Source organism: Cibotium barometz, chromosome 36 (genome assembly GCF_041138505.1).
Source record: "Cibotium barometz isolate CiBa-2024 chromosome 36, ASM4113850v1, whole genome shotgun sequence".
In the NCBI taxonomy this organism is placed as follows: domain Eukaryota; kingdom Viridiplantae; phylum Streptophyta; class Polypodiopsida; order Cyatheales; family Cibotiaceae; genus Cibotium; species Cibotium barometz.
This window is the reverse complement of record NC_141081.1, coordinates 29,783,018-29,798,470: the sequence shown is the minus strand read 5'-3', so window position 1 is coordinate 29,798,470 and position 15,453 is coordinate 29,783,018. Positions and strand designations below refer to the sequence as shown.

General features: G+C 47.7%; 2 protein-coding genes across 2 annotated transcripts in view; both read left to right on the top strand.

Annotated features, from left to right (window-relative positions):
* The window catches only part of LOC147617761 (structural maintenance of chromosomes protein 5-like), a 56,935-nt gene extending 45,621 nt beyond the window's left edge, over positions 1–11,314 (top strand). The window contains exons 2-10 of the mRNA XM_086776011.1: positions 3,224–3,401; positions 3,540–3,693; positions 3,826–3,899; positions 4,154–4,303; positions 4,432–4,536; positions 10,247–10,392; positions 10,483–10,594; positions 10,887–11,042; positions 11,129–11,314. Of these exons, the coding sequence (XP_086632137.1) occupies positions 3,224–3,401; positions 3,540–3,693; positions 3,826–3,899; positions 4,154–4,303; positions 4,432–4,536; positions 10,247–10,392; positions 10,483–10,594; positions 10,887–11,042; positions 11,129–11,278 (1,225 nt within the window). The 3' untranslated portion in view covers positions 11,279–11,314. The remainder of the gene's footprint in view (positions 1–3,223; positions 3,402–3,539; positions 3,694–3,825; positions 3,900–4,153; positions 4,304–4,431; positions 4,537–10,246; positions 10,393–10,482; positions 10,595–10,886; positions 11,043–11,128) is intronic.
* Positions 11,315–12,843: 1,529 nt separating this feature from the next.
* On the top strand, positions 12,844–15,435 carry LOC147617760 (uncharacterized). Its single transcript, XM_086776010.1, has 3 exons — positions 12,844–14,266; positions 14,350–14,671; positions 14,793–15,435. Exons 1-3 carry the CDS (start codon positions 12,846–12,848, stop codon positions 15,264–15,266), a joined length of 2,217 nt encoding a protein of 738 aa, XP_086632136.1. The 5' UTR covers positions 12,844–12,845; the 3' UTR covers positions 15,267–15,435.
* Positions 15,436–15,453: the final 18 nt, after the last annotated feature.

The window sequence follows — 15,453 nt, the reverse complement described above, 5'->3', positions numbered from 1 at the left end:
CTATTCAACATACAGCGTCTTCATCGGGTCTACTCTTTGTTCAATAGCATTGGATTTCTAGAATTCATGGATATCTCACGGATCGAGAATTTTTCTATGGATTTTTATCATCGACCGAAACGCTTGTAAAACTATCAATCGTAGACATGTTTATGGAGAACTAGGATCTCTAAGCCTGTGATTCATTCTTATCTTATTTGAACTCATGGAAGAGTTGGTGACTTTGTCTAGTGTGAGTAGTGACTCTAATGAGTCAGAAGAATTGGTGACTCTGTTTAGTCAGAAGAGTTGGTGACTTTGATTCAAGGTGGAAAGGTACAGTAAGGTACGCATTCGGGTACGGGTTGAGATTTTGAGGTACGTTAAATACGTAAGGTCTATAAAAACATAAAAAATATACTATATAGTGTACATATATATATATATAGAAAAATGAATGAAAAAACAATTCATTTTTGAACATTCAACAACAACAGAATTTACCAAAATGAAAGCTCCATTTGTCAACATGTTTCCTTCGCTATTATACTCTCAGCTCTGGCTTTACAATGGCAGTGACCACAACGGCTGGCACCGCATCATCATTATCTCTCGTTGCAATGTCAAAATTGGTGATGGCGGCCGGCCTAGGGTTTGTTTTGGCCCAAAATGTTTTTAAAAACTGCCACGTACTTGCCAATGAGGCGATAGCTCAAGTGGTGAAGGTGTTTGCCTAGGACCAAGAGGTCTTGGGTTCAAAACCCCCTTGGTGCTTCCTCGGTGGTATTGCCTATGGGTGTTGGTGACCCTGTGAACTCATGTAAGAGTTGGTGACTGTAGTGAGTTAGTATTTGAACTCATGGAAGGGTTGGTGGCCCTAGTGAGTGAAGTCTTCTGGAAAGGGGAAACCCTAGCGAGCATCTATGGTTTCATGGAAGGGTCAGTGCCCTGGTGAACCACATGGACATGTGAACTTTGAAGCATGTTTGGCTGAGGCATGCCAATGGATCATAGGAGTGGTGCTCTTATTGAGTCCAATGGCATGGCAAGATGTTTCGTGGCTATGTATTTTGCTTATTTTATTTTTGCAGATACTTAAAGCTCCTTGTGGATTTATCAATATTTGGACATAGTTGGTCCTTGTGCATGTGTCTGCTTATTTTCAGAGTTGACTCAAGATATGGCTAGAATTTATTCTCAATATGGTTGGCTCTCGTGTCTGTATTTGACTTCGGATCGTCGATTTGGAATTATGAATACTACCGATTGGCAGTGGATCTGCCACACTTGAACAGTATTCTAGTGGTATGAACTTTATGCAGTTGTGTCGTGCGGACATAGGTTTTAAAAGACGGAAGGGATGTCGCCATTTGGTGCCTTCACTAGTCTTCATTAGTGTTTTGGGGCAAGCTCACACACAGAACAGAACCAAGGTGAGAACGGGGATTTTCCACAGAAGAAAAGCTGAAGCATTCACTGGCAAAGTTTGGCATGAAAAATGGCCACATTGCATGAGCAGCATGGGATTTTATTCATTAATGTGATTTTTATGGTTTATAAGTCAATATGTTCACACATCATTAAAGTTTGACCGGACTTATTATTATTTGGGCATGGATCCCTGGACAGAAGGAGGTACCTAGATAAAACTTGTGGGAAAAGCAAAGTTTGGGATATTTTGGGCGTACTCAGCCACTTTTGGCATAAGGGAAAAGCAAAGCTAAAAGAGGGCTGGTCGACTTTATAAAAAGCAAGGAGGGGCTTCTGTTTTCATCATCAAGTGCATACATCTCCTGGCCGACTGCTCTTTCCCTCTCTCCTCTCAGTGCTGGCCGTACAGTAGATGCCTTTGGTGGTTTTCTAGCGCTGGTTGTACAGTGCCTATTCTCTCTTCTGTGCCTTGGTCGTACACAGGCGACAACAGCTGACTGCTTTTCTCTCGTGTGCGCTGGCCGTACACAGCCGACTGCAGCTGTTTTCTACCCCCTTTCAGTGCTGGCCATACAGCAAACATCATCTGGTGGTTTCCTTGCGCTGGCCGTACACAGCAGCCGATCTGTTTTCTCTCTCTCCTGTGCACTGGCCGCACGCAGTCGACTGCAGCTGTTCTCTCTCCCACATTCTGCTCGCTGCCCTCGAGCTGGCTGTACAACTACACGTGTGAACAGCGGTAGCAGTCTTCTCTCTCTGTAAACTGGCCCTATCATGGCAAGGGCTGACCGAACAGCAACATTGCCTGATTCCTCATCTTGTGGTCACCTCTAATCTGGTTGTTGCAGCTGTTTGATATCTGCCTTCTGGTGGTCACCTACAGGGCTGATTGTTGGGACTGTTTAGGGACAGACTTTGGACAGCTATTGGCAGCTATTGGTGTGCTTTATCTTGGCTTTGGGTAGAGATCTGGGCAAGAGTCCTGCTGATGGGTTGTGAAAATCCGGTGCAAGTCTGCACCCTCACCTTGGGTTCTTGTAAAAGTTTCTACTGAGTAAAGAAGTTCCTATGAGGGGCTGGCCATTCCGGCTCAGTGCGGTGTCTCTATATTTTTTTGTGGCTTCTTGTTGTGTTTCATACTCTGTTTGCATACTTGAAGTGTTTGTCTATTGTTCCGGGTCCCCGGTCAGTTATAGGTTGAAACACAGTTGCATAACAACTCCATGTACATGGCTGAAAGCACATTTTCACGTTTTATCGCGTTTTCAGGTTTTCATAACATTTTTGGCAAAGTAAATTTCTGTTGTGTGAAAAACATTTTCATACTACCAGAAAAGATGCCATTTGATGGAGAGTGACTTGCAGTCATCACGTTCAATCGGTTGTTTTGTGCGACACTTGCAAGAAGACACTATCATTGAAATCTTGTCATGCTCCATCGACCTACCTAGGGGATAGGGTTTACAAGCAGTCCCTTTTTATTCTATTCTGCCTGTCCTGCCCTCATATGGCAGCTTCAAACCATGTACTTTCAAAGAAGAATGCTTACATGTTTTCATTTGTCTTTTTCCCATAATTTTACGGTTTCATACGATCTCATTCAGTTGTGTTTTTATGTTTTGATAACTGTGAATTGAAGAAGAGATGAACCTAGTAGCATTTGCCAAAATGACTAGGTTTGAACATGCAAAGGTTGGAGTGTGTACGTGCTTGTATACTTTTTTTTTTTGTGTGGATTTGCAACAGCTGAAAGAGTCATAAAGAAGATCTATTTAGGTGATGGGAACTTAATGAACATCTTAACCTTTTTCAGGGGTGCTGACGATTATTCGCCAGGAAATATATTGGAAATTGAGCTGCAAAACTTCATGACATATTCACATCTAATCTCAAAGCCAGGACCACGTCTGAATCTCGTTATTGGTCCCAATGGCACGGGCAAAAGCTCACTTGTTTGTGCTATAGCGATTGGTCTTGCTGGAGAGCCTCAGGTTTCCCTTTGTGTGTGTGTGTGTGTGTGTGTGTGTTTGTTTTGGACATGCTACCAAGTGATTGTATTGCGTCATGGGTGTACACAGTCATATGTTCACATGTGACATGAAAAACGGTGTCTAACTCGCGTGGCTCAGTTACTAGGTCGAGCTTCGAGCATCAGTGACTATGTAAAACGGGGTGAGGAGTCAGGCTGGGTAAAACTTGCCCTCCGCGGGATGTCACCAGGACAGACTGTAGTGATCACAAGGAAAATCAATAAGCAGAACAAGTCAGATTGGCTACTTGATGGTTTGCCTTCTTGTACTTGTTTGGTCTTTTCTAAGTATGGACAACTATTTTGGATGGGCATCCAATAGTTTCACACTCTCCTTGTTGATGGTAGTGCATGATGTTGGCCAACGTGCTCTGTTTCCTTTTTAGGTCGTGCTGTACCAAAAAGGGAGATTCTAGATATGGTACGGCAGTTTAACATCCAAGTGAACAATTTGACACAAGTAAGGTTCTATTTATTAGCTATGTCTGTCTGTTTTTTCACCTAGACATTAAATTTTTATCACAGGCGAGTTAAGATAAAAGAGGCGTACTCCAAAAAAAGAGAGAGGTGTAGCCGGTGGGCCCTTTCCTGAGTGGCTATGGCACCATGCCTAGCTTGGGATTATATACCATTTAGTCCCATTATCCGCTTCCAAATAGCTGCATATGTCCATCAAAGTATGATAATTGCTTGGCATTTTTATATGATCTGCAGTTTTTACCCCAAGACAGAGTCTGTGAATTTGCTAAGATGAGTCCAACCCAACTCTTAGAGGAGACCGAGAAAGCTGTTGGAGACCCCGAACTCTCAGGACAACATCGTTTTTTGATTGAAAAAACTGAGGAATTGCGAAGGCTGGAAGTGGTAAACCTCTACATCTTGTATGCTTTTTTCTAAGATTGGAAAGTGCAATTAAAGAATGAGTTCATTAAACAATCTTAATCCTCTTCAAATTTTAGATTGTCGGATCTTAATCCTCCTCCACATCTTAGATTGTCAGGCAACATGAATCCAATTTAAACGAGTTGAAAGCACTCAACGCCGAGAGGGAAAGGGATGTGGAGCGTATTCGGCAACGGAATGAACTGCTCTTGAAGGTCTATGATGCTCTTTAAGCCATTTATGTTAAAAGTGGCACAGACGCACTTGCACGCACACTAGGTAGGCGAGAGAGAGAGAGAGAGAGAGAGAGAGAGAGAGAGAGAGAGAGAGAGAGAGAGAGAGAGAGAGAGAGAGAGAGAGAGAGAGAGAGAGAGAGAGGGGACCTGTGGAACACATCGGTAGTACGTTGGAACCCAATAGCAGCATACTAATGCACATTGCTGCTTATGAGATTAAGTGTGAATGGGTAATGTTTGTGGGTGCTGGTTGTAGGCCAACGAACATGTGATGTGTAGCATGGGGGTATTGGCGTGGACATAGAGTATGGTGTGGCCGGTTGTAAGCCACATACCCTGTGATGTGTAGCACAGGGGTATAGGTGGTGACACAGGGGACATGTGAGTACCGGTAAGGTCACACTGGATGTTTGGTGTCACTAGTATATATACTGGTGGGGTGGTTAATCAAGTATGCCATGATAGGGTTTCTTTGCTATCTTAGGAACTTTTTCTCCATCTCCTTCACGTTTTTGCATGAGGGTTGCACAACTAGGTTTAGAGTTGTACGAGGGCCTTACATTTGGTATCAGAGCTTCCGATTTCTTTCTTTTGGGAGGAGGGAGAGTGGTGTTTTCTTGCTTGATCATTAGTGTTTGTGGGGGAGAGAAGGCTACACAAATTTCATTTGCTTTGTTGAGAAGGAGAAAGCAAGCTTTTCTTCAACGTTTTCAAGCTTTTCTTCAGAGGTATGTAGAGCAAGAGGAGCAAGGTGCAGTCTGTAGAGTTCTCGGGTTTGACTGCATATCAGAGAGGAAGTTGCAAGCCCTTGTCGAATTCCGTCTGTTGGATTTTCGTTCGTCCAACTCGGTCAAGCATTCTTTTTTTTTTTTGGGGAAAAACGATCCTTCTATTAGTTAATGAGAAAACGCCATAAGGCTACAAAGCTCACCTCACAAGGAGGGATAATAAACACAGTGAACACCGGAGCTCCACCCCCGTGGCTGGCCGCTCTCTAGGGGGGGGGCTACCTAGTAGTACATGCGGGAGGTGAGAAGAGCCAAACTGGAGGCCTGTAGTGCCAAGTGACATCCTCGCCCCTCGCGATGAGGAAAGGGCCAGGCTGCCAAGTGCGGAGGAACGCCTTGCGGCGATCTCTCATGCGATCCGAGTCGCCCTGAGTTTCCCCCAGTGTCCTCTCAAGGTGTGAATGATGTCCACCCAGAGGGCCTGTATGACCTCCGCCGGTGGAGTCGCCTGGCGGTCTATGGCCTCCCTGCATATCGGGCTCTCCATATGTGCCAAGCCGTCATGCTGCTGATCATCTCCCATCTGTGCCCGCCCCCCTCCTGGGAGACTGCCGAAGAGAAGTCTGGCGTCGGAACCACCGCCATCGCCCTGTCAGAGACCTGGATGGTCACACTGCCAGGGACGTCCTCGTATCCAAGGGCCGGGCCACTGTTTGTGGCCCAAGCCACCGCACCCCACGTCACCATCATCTCACCTGGCGAGCCTGCAAAAACCATCCTGAGAGCGCGCTGCCAGACCTGCTGTGTCTGTGGGCAATCCCATAAGCAGTGCCGCTGCGACTCCTGTGCGTGGCCGCACCGCGGGCAGGACGCTGGGTGTCTGCCAAAAGCTAGCCAAGCCTCCACAGCCAGTCCTCTATGCGCTGTAAGCCAGAGAAAAAGCGTCACCTTCCGGGGCCGGAAGCTGGCCCAAAGGCGCTGCCAGAAGTCCCTAAGGAAGGCAGGGGAGAGCCCCTGTCTCGCCGCCAATGCTCGGCCGCCGCCGGGGTGCCCGCTATCCTGTGCCTCTGGATCCGCCGCCCCAGCCTCACTGTGTACTGAAAAAAGGGGGTGCCTGGGCTGGTAGGGGCCGAGTAGGGATCTCGCCAAAGCCACTCGCCTGGATCCCACTGAAGGCGAATAAGAGGCCTGTTGTCCCAAGCCCATAATCTCCAAGAATAGTCCTCCCCTATCGAGGCCGGTGAGGGGTCTACATGCCACTGTCTCTGATGAAAGCCGACCACCCGCACCCTCTGAAAGATACAACCCTGGAGCTCATCCAAATCTAGTCGGGTCCTCTGAAGCTGGCCTCCCTCTCCCACCTCAAAGGTGAGTGGGGCGACTCTCTCTGCTGAGCCGCAGACCGCTAAAAGGATCTCATGCCGAGTAAAGACGCCCATCCACTGCGGAGGTGGAGGGTCCTGTACTGGAGTCCGCCACTCCCGGGGGATGGCCGTCTCAATGTCCTGCCTCATCAACTCTCTGCCCCTCATCCCGCTGAGTCTCCTCTCCTGAACCTCTAGAGGCAGCTGCTGAAAACATATCCAGTCGTCTAAGGACTGGGCTGGGCCGGAGCTCAACGGGCCCCACGACACATGAGATCGCGATCCAACCATATGACCACTGGGAAGTCGGATCAAGGGGTTCCAGATCAATGGCTGCCTCAGGCGCTCCTCATCGGTGCCCGGGGGAGTTTGGAAGAGTGACGGCCTCAGATGCTCCCAGGCCCTCAGAAGGCTAGCTGCAAACCGCTCCTCGAAACCAAGGCCCACTCCTCTGGATCGCTGCTCTGTAAAGATCCACCTGACGCTGGGGGTCCAAGGGCCGCTAAGAGAAGGAGTGCGGCTGAGAATCCTGGAGACAAGAAACTCCTTCCACGGCTCAGCGCCTGGTAGGAGGCCACGAACCACCAACTTGCCAAGCAAAGCCCGGCTCTGACAAATAGGATCAACTATGCCCAGGCCGCCTCTCTCCCTCGGCTGAGTGATCACAGCCCATGCTACCTTGGCCCTGGCGGGCCGCCCGTCGCCATCGGACCAAAGAAAGTTCCTGATGAGTCTCTGCACCTGGCCAATGCACGCCCGAGAGAAGGCCCAGCAAGAAGTGATGTACCACATGGTAGCAAGCAGAACCTGGTTGGCCACAACCACTTGGCCAGCCAAAGATAAACGAGCGGTACTCCAATACAGAAGCTTCTTCCGAATACTCAGAAGAAGGGGGGCTATCTGCTGCTCCGGAGATATGTCGATGCCCACATAGCATCCCAAATAGCGCACTGTAGTGCCGGGGGGCAGCCACTGAAACCCCTCAACTGGCCTCCAAGTCGGAGGGGGCACAGAACTGACCCACAACCCACACGACTTGTGCCAGTTGATCAAAGCGCCCGAGGCTCTGCAAAACCTGTCCATGGCTGAGGCGAAGCGGCGGAGGTTCTCCTCCCCTCCCCTCCCTGAAGATAGACAGCAGTGTCATCCGCAAACTCCGAGTCTAGGAGCTCCTCCGAGGTGCAGATGGGGAGCTGGAGGCCCCGCAAACCTGTATCCTGTGCCGTCAAGAAAGTGCTCATGGCCTCCGCCACAAAAAGAAAAAGAAAGGGCGCCAAGGGGCACCCCTGCCGCACCGAGCGCGAGAGCTGGAACCTCTCTCCGCGCACGCCTTGTATCAGCACCTGGCTATGAGCCGATGTGTAGAGTGCAGAGACCCCACGGATCCACTGAGGGGCGAAGCCCATCCTCTCCATAGTGCCTTCCAAGAAGGCCCAGTCCACCCGATCATATGCCTTCTCGAAGTCGAGTAAGAGCACTGCCAGATCCTCCTGCTGAAATCTAGCCAAAGCCGTAGCCTCCCAGAAAGAGAAGATGTTATCGAGGAGGTCCGGATCTGTCCAATGGCACAACGTATCCCATGTGATAGGTGTACATCCATGTACGCCGGGCGGGTGATAAAATCATCCGGTGAGGTGTGTAGAAAATGGCTCTTGTAATGAGCCATTTTCATGCCCAAGGGCTCAAGGGGGCTAGTCCATGTCCTCTCTGTGTCCACTCTGATGATATCCATCCTGATCACGCGGTTTTGCTCTGAGAGGGTGAGATCCAAAAATGGACAATCCAAACTGTACTGAAAGGGTGGTAGTGCCTCTATCCGCAAACCATGTAGGTCAAACCATGATCTTATCTAAGTGTACCAACAATGAGTATCTCCATCCTCTGCCAACTGTATGGATGAGGTCAATGCCAATCGGGAGTACCTTTGTTGAGGGAGCTCCCATAGCCACTGTAAAAAGGTAACTGCCTGGAATAGGGCCTCGGTTACTACTGGTGGGGCACCCAGCTCAGCCTGTACAATCTCATGTGGTACTGATGATTTTCTCCGAATCATGCGGGCAATCATCATAATCAGTGGTCTCTCCATTTGCCTCCATCCCTCATGTGTCCCTCTCTAAGATCTATGATGTATACTGGGCCCCTAAATTGGAGCTCCGTACAGGAGGGTCGGTGTGACCCAATGGGGGAGAGAGAGAGAGAGAGAGAGAGAAATGAAATGAAATGAAATGTTAGAATCTTGCTACATCACTTGGAGATCCCTGGTATAGGTAGGCTAGGTTGTCAGATCCTCAAGTTATGTACGAGGGAGAAGATTTGGACATGGCCATTTTGATCTAGAGAGGAGTCCCTAAACCTATCACCCTAGATGCACTGCTCGTATTTGTCCAAGGATGGTCCCTTAGTCATAAACACTACATTGGGAGACCTTTGGTATTGCATTACCCATGCAGGTTCTTTTTTGGAGACAATTGGGAGATCCAATCGAGAGAGACATCTCGAGACATCTCCATGTTCTGGTTCCTCAAGCACTATAGACTCCTCCCCCCCCTTCCCTCACATTCAAGCTTGAAGCTCCATAGTTTGTAAGTGAAAAAAAAAACTGTATTTTATCGTACCGTATCCAAAAATTTCATATCGTACCAAAAATTCCCGTACGGTATCGTATTTTCGTACCATGATAACTATGATGGAAACTCATTATGGAATACTAGGAACATAGAAACATGAGAGGAGCATCAGCCCCCAGCAGATAGTAGATGGTATACCACTCTCCAAAATATCAAGCATGGGGCTAATGAGAATGGCCGAGAGGTCTCCCTCAGCTATGTCACGTGGAAGGGTAGCTCGATGGTGGTGGAGCATGTCTTGGATCTGGAGCTGATGAGGAGATCATGGCCAATGGTCGGGGGGCCAGGGCGTCGGGCATGCTGGAGTGCGGAGGCCCGGTCCGAGGTAACTCCTCTCGGGCAAGGTGGATCCGGAGCAGCTCGAGGTGGGTCCACAGGATCCACTGTATCGGTGAGAGTTATATTAAACGTCTTCAGAAGACCCAGTGGGTCTATGAGACAAAAAGTGATACAATGGCGTCCTTGTAATCTCATCATGGTACAAAAGAAAGCAAAGACTAGAGCTATGAGCTGGGAATGTCTAATCTGAGCTATATGATACAAAATGAGACCATCATCATCCTACAACCCTACAACCTATGGAGCTAACCCCGCGGTAGGAGGAGGGGGCCATCAAGGATATCGAGCATGGGTTTAGCTTGTAGAAGGCTCTGCAGATCCACTGAGTGGGGGATGGTGGCTCTGTGCCTCTCCAGGATCTCCTCCAGCTGGGGCTGATGTCTATGTTGTTGGCGAGATCCAGTGAGTCTATGAGACTAAAAAGTAGTACAATGTATCCATGAGAATTTTTAGTCGTGTGAAAAAATGAAAAAGACACTAGCCACCTAGGATGTGAACATGTGAGAATTAGAAAGATAGCCATGTGACTGAGGCGTGTGATCTGGTATGAGTACATGGTAGCAGATACGAGAGAGAGAGAGAGAGAGAGAGAGAGAGAGAGAGAGAGAGCGTCTTTTGTTTCCATGTCCAGGTTGAATCGATGAAGAAGAAACTGCCATGGTTGATATTTGATTCCAAAAGGCAAACGCTTTTGGAGTTGAAGGACAGCGAAAAACAAACCAAGCAAAATCTGCAAAACTTGGCACAAAAGACGATCGAGCTACGGGCACCCATAGAGTAATTTCCATGGTTTTTAATAATTACAGTCTAGAAACCCTTTTGCAAAACAGGTGTTTGAGACGATTGTGGTTGGATTTTTGCTTCTAGGGAGAGAAGACAGATGAAGGAAAATATAGAGGCAACTTCCAAGAAGATTATGGTGGCAAAGACAAAGCTTGATGCAAAAAGAAGTCAATTGACTGAGAAAGAGAACCATATGGTGGGCTTTTAGGTCTAGGAATAAGGCTGGGGACGGAATAGTCCCTGCCAGTGTGACGGGTGTGGGTATGATTGCCCGTCCAACCCTGATCAGGTGGCCAAAATGGGGCCGTGCCTTGCTGATGGGCAGTTGGATGGGTAAGATTGCCTGCCAACCCTGATTGGGTGACCAAAATGGGCCGGTACCTTGCTGATGGGCAAGGGACTTTTCTATATTCAGCCTAATTTCATGTCAGGTGCTTTTATCCCCCTGTAGAACATATGCTAATCTTTTGCTTGCAGTGTTTTAACAGAGTGTGCAAGTGAAGTCCAAATCAGCAGAGATTGAAGAACTTCACAGCCGCGAAGTACATAGACAAGAACGGATTGAAAAAGCGCAGCAAGAGCTTCAAGGGGCTGAAAGGGACCTTTTGAGTTTGCCACCTTTTGAACCTCCAAGAGCAGAAATCGTATGTCTACATTATACACTATCTTGGCTTATAATTATAAACTTGTTCCCAATTATTAAACAAGCTTTAACTTTTTTGGATTTCAGGAAACGCTTAGCACGCAGATTCGTGAGCTGGAACTGTTAGTAGATGAGAAGAAAAGACAAAAACAAGATAAAGAAAGTGTGGAAGTCCAGAAGAGGCGGACATTGGAGCATTGTGCTAGAAGGTCCTCTTTTCTCCGTGTGTGTGTGTGAGAGAGAGAGAGAGAGAGAGAGAGAGAGAGAGAGAGAGAGAGAGAGAGAGAGAGAGAAAGAAAGAAAGATTTTATTAACGTCTTCCAAAAGACCGAACTCGGCCTATGAGACAAATCGGAGTACCTGTATGGGGTATCCTCTGTCATCCCAACAAAATGAAAAAGTACTGAACAAAAAAAAGCTGAATCTGGGTGTGCGGGGGATGGAGCTCTACTACTAGGAGAAATGCAAAGCTATATGCATGGAGTATACAATCATGATATGCAACCTAGCTAGCTCCATCCTGTACCATACTGGGGGTATAGAATGGTATACATCAGTGAAGGGGGTGTCCACAGCTCCCTGAAGAACATGCCTGGGTGTGCTCTGAAGCGAGCCAGTCGCTCCGCACCCTCTCTGTGAAACTGAGCTCTGATCTCTGTTATCTCTCTCTGGTATAGGCGTGGTGTCTGAAAGCCAGGTGCCCTCTGTCTCCTGCGGGCTCTAAGTGTCTCTGCTCTCTGGAGAGTAGTTCCCTGCCGTGTAGGGGCTGGGAGGGGGATGGATCTCTGAAAAAATGCAGTAATCTGTGTCTGTCTCCCCCCCTCTGGAGCTGTCTGAGCCTGTAATAATGTCTCTCTGTGGCGCTGTATGTCTAGAATGTATCTCCCCAGTATGCGCTGGTCTGCTGCCTCAAAGATCTGGCGTAGGGAACGTGGCTCTCTGAATAGAATGGGATATCTCTCTCTGATGGCTGTATATGCTCTGCATCTGCATACATAATGCTCCTCACTCTCCACCTCCTCTCTGCACAATCTGCATACCCTCTCCTCTCGGGGGATCCGTGCTGCTCTGCCAGTCTCAATCTCCAATCGGTGTGATGAAACTCTGAGTTGACCAATAGCCACTCGGGAGCCGTGTGGTAAAAAGCCCTCCATGTATCTAGGCCTCTCTATAAATCCATCATCAGTGATACTCATGAAGTGATCTCTGTAGTATAGCATCTTCGGTGGAAGAGGCTGTGTAGGCAATATCCATGTCTCTCGTGTATAGAGCTGCCATAGATCCTGTCTCAATACTCTGTTCCTCTCACTATGAGAGAGACGGATATGTGGTGCATCCCTATCATACTGGAATGGTGGTAGATGATCCATGTCTAGGCCAGTGTTGCATAGAAACGCGTTTCATACACTTTTGAAACGTACGAAACGTTTCTAAACGTTTCGTACAGTATGAAACGCGTTTCATAAAACATGCAGTTTTTAAAAACCTTAAAAAACGTTTCTTTCCTGGATTCGTACGGCGCATATTATCACGCTTCCCAGTGGCCGCCGCATGCGAGTTCGCCGATTTGCGTGCATCCTTCTTGTCCTTCCATCGCATCTGTCGACCCCCAGCTCCTTGGTGTCCTTGGGCCTTGTGGAGGTCTTCCAAAGGGGTAAAGTCCTGTTTTGCTTTAAGTTGGTTTTCTCTGCACAACTCACAAAACAGCACACTTTTTTCTCTTCCATCAATATTTATGGCATATCTTCCACGGTGTCGCACTTGTTGCAGGGCCAACAATCTGCATTTATCCTCATCTTGTAGGATGCCTCGAACAGGTGATTCTCTTTGGAACAATGTCACCTTCGAGTCTAGATATGGTGGCTCAGGCTCCGGAAAGTGGAAATGCAACTTTTGTGCTGATAAGCACCATGGCAGTGTCACCAGGTTGAAGGCACATTTCTCACAAACAAAGGGTTTCGGCATTGGGCCATGTAAGCATGTGCCACAAGAAATCTATGATAGCCTCAAGGCTTGGAAGGCCATGCAGCTAGGTATCCCCCTTGAGGATATCCCCAATCTGGGAGAGCTTGAAGCACGTCAAAGTGTCTCCAAGAGGACTCGCAGTATTAGAGAGGAAGATACCAGTGGTGATGTTGCAGGTGGTGTTGCAGGTGGTTCTAGCTCGGCACCTCGAGCCAAAAGAACTAGTCTTCCAGTGTTCAAGAAAGGACATGTACAGGCAGGGATGCAAAAGGCTGCCATGAAAGAGGCAACGAGGGAGTTGATGAAGTTGTTTATTCAATGTGGATTATCCTTCCACATTGTCAGGACTCCTCGATGGAAGAAGGCAATGAGAGCTATCTCCCGCATTGGGTGTGAGTGGGATGGCCCCTCCTACGAGACATTGCGCACTACTGAGCTTCGCAAGGAGCAACTGGCTGTGGAGATGGAGATGGAGCCTCTCAAGGCCACTTGGGCAAAGTATGGTTGTACTTTGCTTTGTGATGGATGGACAGATGCGCGGAAGAGAAATGTGTACAACATTCTTGTGTCCTCCTGCAAAGGCACAATGTTCATTCGTGCCATAGATGCATCGGTGCCAGGGATAGTGGTTACAGGGGAGTTCATTATGTCCCACATGCGCCAGGCAATCAGTGAAATTGGGCCTGATAACATTGTGCAGGTGATCACGGACAATGGGTCCAATTGTGTATCCATGGGCAGGATGTTAGAGGAGGAGTTTCCCAAGATTGTGTGGACACCTTGTGCAGCACACAGCCTTGACTTGATGATTGAGGATGTAGGAAAGCTTGATTGGGTGAGCCATGTATTTTCAGCTGCATCTACCATGGTGAACTTTGTCACAAAGAGGCCAAAGGTTTTGAGCATGTACAGGGCCAATAGTGATCTTGAGCTTCTAAAGCCCTCCAAAACTCGGTTTGCATATATGTTTATTGTGGTGGAGAGACTAGTGAGAGTGCGACATGGCTTATTACGCACTGTTGTGTGTCGTGAATGGACAGCATGGGAGGACAAGGATGAGCCCAAGTCTATAGCATTCTCTCGTATGGTCATGAGAGATACTTGGTGGCAGGATGCAGAGGGACTTGTGAAGGCACTTCAGCCCATGTATAGTGTCCTTCGGCTCACAGACATGGAGGGAAGTACCATTGGGCTGCTTTATGAGTTCATGGACAGAATTGGTGAAGCTCTCAATGATTTCACTACCTTGTCGCGTGACAGGTGCTCACCCTTGGGCTTTAACTTTAGTCTTTGAGTTATTTTATAAATCTTGATCTCTTATGTGTGTCACATGTTACATGCAGAGTTCAAGATATTAAGGAGATCTGGAATCGGCGTTGGGATTGGTTTCATAGGCCAATCCATGCTGTTGCTCACATTTTGCATCCCCTTTGGAGGAATGAGGAGCAATACCTCAATGAGGAGCTAGAGTCAGGATGGATCGAGTACATTACCAAGTTGGTGGGAGTGGGAGGTGATATACAGCTGATGAGAAAGCTCGAGGATGAGCTTCTCATTTACCGCAACGGTAGCCATATGTTTGGGCGAGCTACTGCATTGCTCAGGGAGACACAGTTGGAGCCAGTGTCTTGGTGGGAGAAATACGGTATTGGGACACCCAACTTGGTAAGGTTTCTTGATTCTTGAATCTTGTATCTTTGTCTCGTGAGTCCTATTCTTTCAAAATCTACATTCAAATGCTACTGTCTTTTTGACTCTAACTTAAAATTCTTTTTGTGCAATGTAGAGACGGATTGCACTGAGAGTTCTCTCCCAGGATTGCAGTTCAGGGCCTTGTGAGAGAAACTGGAGTACATGGGCTCTTTTTCACACGAAAAAGAGAAATAGACTGTCCTCAGCACAATTGGAGAGGCTTGTCTTTTGTCATTGCAATCTCCGATTGCTAGAACAAAAGGGTCATCCCATTGAGCCTCGCCAAGTGAATCCAGATAAGATTGATATCATGAAGTGCAAGGAGATTCCCGACATTCCTCAGGAGGAGAGAGACATCTACTCTATGCTCTATGAGGAGATCATGGCTCCGGCTCGCACTACACGATCTTCTCGAGAGGCTAGTACTAGTGGTGCACCTGCACCTCTAGAGGATGAGGCCTTTGAGGACTCGGCTACCGGCAGTGACCTTGAGAGTGAGGCTGCAGAGGCAGAAGATGCAGATGAGGATGAGCATGAGGATGCAGATGAGGATGCAGATAGTAGCTAGCAGCTGCCAGTATCATTTTATTTGGACATGTTATTTAGTTTGAACTTTGGACATGTTATTTATTTTGATCTTGGATTTAGAGTCATGAATCATCACCCACGTGGTGATGCTTTTTGATTTTTGTTTAGTCATCAGTGATCACCCACGTGATTTGTGATATCATCATATCTTACATGTATTCTATTTT

Bases quoted from the DNA above. Each gene is read 5' to 3' on its own strand.
- LOC147617760 (XM_086776010.1), top strand. From the start codon at position 12,846: ATGCCTCGAACAGGTGATTCTCTTTGGAACAATGTCACCTTCGAGTCT. The intron at 14,267-14,349 runs GTGCTCACCCTT...TGTTACATGCAG, and splicing joins ACTACCTTGTCGCGTGACAG to AGTTCAAGATATTAAGGAGA. The intron at 14,672-14,792 runs GTAAGGTTTCTT...TGTGCAATGTAG, and splicing joins GTATTGGGACACCCAACTTG to AGACGGATTGCACTGAGAGT.